The sequence below is a fragment of the Crocodylus porosus genome, unplaced genomic scaffold (genome assembly GCF_001723895.1).
Source record: "Crocodylus porosus isolate Cpor-Errol unplaced genomic scaffold, CroPor_comp1, whole genome shotgun sequence".
Lineage (NCBI taxonomy): Eukaryota > Metazoa > Chordata > Crocodylia > Crocodylidae > Crocodylus > Crocodylus porosus.
This window is the reverse complement of record NW_017728912.1, coordinates 38,033,304-38,038,866: the sequence shown is the minus strand read 5'-3', so window position 1 is coordinate 38,038,866 and position 5,563 is coordinate 38,033,304. Positions and strand designations below refer to the sequence as shown.

The following is a 5,563-nucleotide window of genomic DNA, read 5'->3' as shown; positions in this document are numbered from 1 at the left end:
TTCCAAACCCCAGGCCGGTACAGGCGCGCAGGAGGCCGGGGCGAGGCGCAGCGCCGGCCGGAAGCGGCTGCAGTTGCCGCGCGCCTGCGGGGACCAGTGCAGCGGGCGGAGCCGCGCGCCCAGCGACACGTGGCCGCGGGCAGGAGAGAGGACGCGTGGGGGGAGGTCCAGAGACGGCCGCTGAGAGACCTCGGAGAGGGTGGTGCCGCTCCGCCTCTCTCGCCCTTTGAGCTGCCACGTCAGTGCCACGTCCCGGCGCAGGCGCTGGCGGCGGCTTCCGGCCGCGGGGGCAGGGGGCGGGGAGCGGCCGCCGTCGCCGTCGCAGCCGAGCGGGGCCGGGCCAGGCCCGCAGCGCGGCTATGAACTTCTTGCGGGGGGTGATGGGGGCGCAGAGCGCCGGGCCGCAGCCCTCCGGCGCCGAGACGGTGAGTGCGGCGGAGCCCTGCCGCCGCCGTCGCCGCCGCCGCCGGCCCCGCTCCCTCCCTCCCCCTGGCGGTGCTGAGGCCTCAGCAAGGCGCCCTTTCCGGCTGGAGCCGCCTTGGCTCCCGAGCTCGGGCTGCCCGCGCTAGGCCGGTGCCAGGCCCGCCTGTCATCGTGCGATAGGCCCTGCCCTGCCGCAGCAGCGGGGCTTCCTCTCCCCGGCCGCGACCCCGAGGCGCTTTCCTGAGCCCCGCGCTGCTCGGGCACCGGCTGCAGTGGGCCTCCTGGGAGACCTGCAGCCAGAGCAGGGCTTGGCCTCCGGGGAGGAGGGAGAAAAGTCAGGCTTTATTGTCTGTCCTTCCTGCTTCTTGGGGTGAAAGGGCTCGGCTGCAGTCGGATTTCTTAGGGCTAAACGTGCACCTCGAGTCCAGCAGGGTGAAGACAAGCCACTTCCCATAGCCAGCACCAGGCAAAGGGTGGACTTGGCCAGCAGTGCCTTTGGCTGCCCTGGACTCCCAACCTGGGTGCCCTGGACATTTGTTTTCAGCCCCGCTGATTGTGCCTAGCCCTCAGCTCACAAGCCCCTGCCTGAGGAGTCCCACGCAGCCAGGTGTCCGAGCCACTGTCCCAGAGTCTCCTTACATTATAGAGGAGGCTGTGGGCTGTGTTTGGTCTAGGTGAAAGTTTCTCACCTGAGCAGCTGGTTTCTAAAAAGTGAAGAACGGAGCATCTCCATATAGACTTGAGGCTCTGGCTTATTCAAACCATAAAATGTGTGTGAAGTCACTTACCATAGCTTTTTATGTTGGAAATGAATGAAATGTTCAGTAAAATGTCAACGAACGTCCAGTTAGGCAGCTGCCTCTTCCCTTTATGGAACTGTTTTCTAAGTTTTTTGTCTGCATAATCAGGTCTACACCTTGATTGTGGTACATGGGTACCATGTTGTAGCCTTGCCTGTTGGGGTATGGGGGATTAGATGATTTGAAAGCCATAAGTACTTTGACTAACAAACTGAGAATGGGAGGGACCTTGTGTATTTTAAACCACCTGCAGTGAGGAAGACATGGAATAGATGACACAGAAAGTTTGCAGATACAGGACAACAGAAAAGCTCAGCCTAGTTTGGTAGCCTATATATGCTGGTGTTGTATACTTTACTAATAGTTTTTTGTTTGGTTTGTTTAATTATCATAGTCCTTTTTTGGAGGCTTAGTAGCTCTTTTGTGATTGGGATGAAATTCTTTAAGCGTTTGAAGTAATTCTTTTTGCTCTGCAGACCTTCATAAGTTACCCATGGGCTGGTGGGAATCCAAGTGTTATGCTGAAGATGCACATTGGAACATACATTAGTTAGTTTTATTAAAAGCTAGTAACTTGGTAGACACAAGAATTCTCACAGCAGAGCAGTGGAATAGTTAGATGCTCCTTCCACAGATAGATAAGCTATATGGATGGGGAGGCTCACTCATATCTGAAGTGCCTTAAGCTCCTTTTATTTTTTTTATCAAAGAGTGAGCTAAATATTGCCCTGTTCCATTTCAAATCTAACCTATGGATGAACTGGTAACTCCAAACCTGAATAGCAAGCTGGCCATTGATGCTTTTGGAAAACAACTTTTCCCCCAGGAGCTGAGGTATTTTATATTCCCAGTAACTTAGAATGGCTTATTGCGGGTTATTACCTGTACGCAGTTAGAAATGTAGCTCCCTTCTCTACCTTGTTTGCCATCCTGAAACAAGTTTCGCCGTGTGTAGATAGATGGCTTATTACAGAGGTTTTCAACTGAGAGCACGCGTACCCCTGGGGGTACTTGGGAAGGCCTCTGGGTATTTGGCAGTGGGCGCTGCTGCCATTTCTGCTGCCAGCATGCTCACCGATTGCCCACTGGGGGGGCACCCCCCACACTCGTTGACTGGACTGGGCAACTCCTTCCTTCTTGACTGGCCGCCAGAGGTACGCTGACCCAAAAAGGTTGAAAACCCCTGGCTTAATGCGTTTTTATTTCTCTCTTTTTTTTTTTTCATCCTTTTGTGTGGGGGGTGAGAATATGTAGATATTCTATAAATAGAATATATAAATCCATATAGCCAAATCTTGGAGTCCAGCAGAATTCTGCAAGTAATTACAGAGGCGGGAGGGAGGGGGGTGTCTCTGTCTCTTGTTCCACCCTGCTGTCTTCTGGCCATGCAGCAGTGGCGGCTGTCCCAGAGCTGCTGCTGTTGCAACCACTGCTGTGTGGTTGGAGCTGGAGCAACAGCAAACATATGCTTTGTGACTTGGGCAAAATTGGGGCTGGAGCTGGGGATTGGGAGCAACAGTTCCTGAGCAGGGGGTAAGGTTTGGGGGGGTCACTTGCCTCACTCTCTGTCCCCCTGCCATTGGGGGTGGGCATGAACGCAAGATAACTTACTTTCTAATAATTAGATTCTATACATGGAACAAACAGTTTCAATACTGCATAAAACACTTAGAAATTGGTAGTTTTGTGAACCTTTTGCGTAACATTTACAAAGCTTAAACACCTAGGACTCCTTGGTTTATAAGGCGAATATGCAATTCTATTAATAACTATCTTTCGGATGAGTAAACTGAGATGTAGAATGACCATTGTCACATTGCAAATCAGCAACGAGGTTGGGAGTCCAAACCGCAGGGTTAGATGTGTGATTCTCTGTCCTTGGCTGATGGTCTAACACCTTCTGCTTAAATTTTATGAATGGTTTGTAATTGTTGGTGATAATCAGTTATCTGTATCCTGGTAAACAAAAGCTTCTTCATTTTGACTGAAGAAAAAGGGCTCTGTCAGTTTAAGGGGTAGGAGGCGGTTGTGCTATCTTGCAGTACATGCTGTGTTAAGTAGATAGTTTTTCAGGTCCAACCTTTTTTAACAAGTATACCCTTTCTGAGAAACTGGGTGGCTGGAGGGTGCGAGGCCCTGTGGTGAGGGAGGGAGTGGGGTAGGGGCAAGAGCTGCTCAGCCAAAGTGGGGCAGGGCATGGGATGGAGATGTAAGCAGCTCATCCAGGGGACACGTGTGCACCCTGGGAAGGCATGGGGGGGGTGCTCTGAGATCTGCATGGGGGCAGATTAAGGCCCCAGCAGTGGGGGAGGGGGGAGGGCATGGGCTGCCCACTGAGCTCTGCGGGGTTGGAAGGAGGCAGCTCCTGTCACTACGTGCTCCCATTGGCTCCTGAGGTGAGGGAGGGAGTGGGGCTGGAGCAGGGGCAGGCACTGCCCTGCCCAGCAGGATGCGGCTGCTCTCCATGATGTGGCCAGGCTGCTCCTGTCTGTCCGCGTGCTGCGCTGTGGCTGCATGCACATGCACGGAATTCTGTGTACCGCCTGTGACCCAATTAAGTACCCCTAGGGGTATGGGTACCCTGGGATGACAACCACTAACTTGTATCTCACTGTCTTAGTTCTGTTCTAGTTGTACTTTTTAGCTATTTTCCTAAGGAGAGCTTAATTCATATGGGTTGATATATTGCAATTAAGACATGCTGATTTCGCTACTATGCTGTCCATTGTGGTACTTACGCTAACTTTCATGGTAGTTTACTAATCATGGTACACTGTAGCTATACCCCCTGTATTTAAGCAATTATATAGTTCAGCTTATACTAGGAACATGCATTTTGTTCATTGTTAGAAAATGGTGACTGATATGTGTTTTACTGAATAAAATAACTAAACTCTTACTCATTTGTGTCATGGTGCATAAATGTTAATACAAGTTGAAATAAATGCATTGGTAGAGCTTCTTAATTGTCTTATTTAGCTAATAAAATAATTTTAAGAGTTGTTAGTTTTTCCTTTTGGCAGTTTAACAGCTACACTGAAAAATTCTGGATAAGGTTAAGCAGAAGGCAAAAGTGAAACTAAAAGTAATCTAGGAAGAATCTTGTAGAACAGAAATTGAAAGCATCTAACATTTGGGGAGATGTAAATACTAGCATTCAGTCTGTTACAAGATTGAAAACAATACAAGGTCCTATGTATGCAATGTGACTTGTGCCATATTTTCATCATGCATATGTTAAATGTTTTAAAATAAATTATATCAAATTTAGTTATAATATTTTATTGTAAACTGTAATCTTAAACTGACAGTGCTTTAAATTGGTTGTTTATTCTAAAGTTGAATTGAGACCTTTTTGGAAGGAGGGAAGACTGATTTTAATTAATGCTGGTTTTAAAGTTGTCATTTCCACTGAGTAGATGACACTTCCAGATTTAAGGCTGTAACTTGTTTCCAGCTTTCTTTTAACTTCAGCAGTAAAGGAAAGCTGAAATTCCTGGTAGCACAGCTTTGTCAGATAGTTTTAAAAAGCAGTTTTTGAGATGCAAAGCCTGTACTTGCTTTTTAAAGATTTGTTAACTGTCACGTGTTTGCCTTTCTGTCTCGGAAGAAGTGAAATTGCAACATCACAATTTAAAGAATAGGTGCGTTTTGACACTTGAAACTGGATTTGGTGTGAAGATGGTACAGTGGTTTGGGGTTACCATTATTTTAAAATGAACTGGAGATTGAGTCCAGAGTAGGAAGGGATAAAGCAGCTGAAGTATGAAATATTTGTATTGGGGCAAAGGTGACCTTTGATCTTTGTCAAAAATGTTTATGCAGGGAAAACATTCATTTTTTCATGGAAAACTTTATTCTGGGGAGAGAATAGCTCCATTGTAAGACTTAACTTTTTTCAGCGCACCTGTAATTCAAACAGCTCCCCCAAACCTTGGATTTTTTTTGACTATAGAAAATTAATAGAGCAATTCTTCTGTTGCAAAGAACTCAGAAAGACCACAACAGGTCAGAATGCTTTCAACACTGTCGATTCCTATTGGAAATATCTAGCTTTATCTTGTGAATAATGTTAACATAGGCTGCAGCACCCTGGTTGAGAATCATTGATTTTGAGATACAGAGTATGTCAATTCCAATCTAATTTTGCAGATCAAGTATCTCTTCCAGTAAGTTCAAGCCATAAATGTGGATGGGAATAGGGCAGGGATGGGCAGAGTATGGCCTGTGGGCCAGATCTGGCCTGCGGGGCCCTTAAATTTAGAAAATTAATATTTATCTGCCCTTGGTTCCTGTAAAAAATGACAGGAACCAAGGGCAGTAGGACCCAGGGGAAACCC

At 47.7% G+C, this 5,563-nt stretch overlaps 1 protein-coding gene across 2 annotated transcripts in view; it reads left to right on the top strand.

The window, feature by feature from the left end:
- The first annotated feature begins 284 nt into the window (after positions 1-284).
- The window catches only part of USO1 (USO1 vesicle transport factor), a 91,543-nt gene continuing 86,264 nt past the window's right edge, over positions 285-5,563 (top strand). For both annotated transcript variants that reach the window (XM_019534298.1, XM_019534297.1), the window contains exon 1: positions 285-425. In XM_019534298.1, the coding sequence (XP_019389843.1) occupies positions 360-425 (66 nt within the window). In that variant the 5' untranslated portion in view covers positions 285-359. The remainder of the gene's footprint in view (positions 426-5,563) is intronic.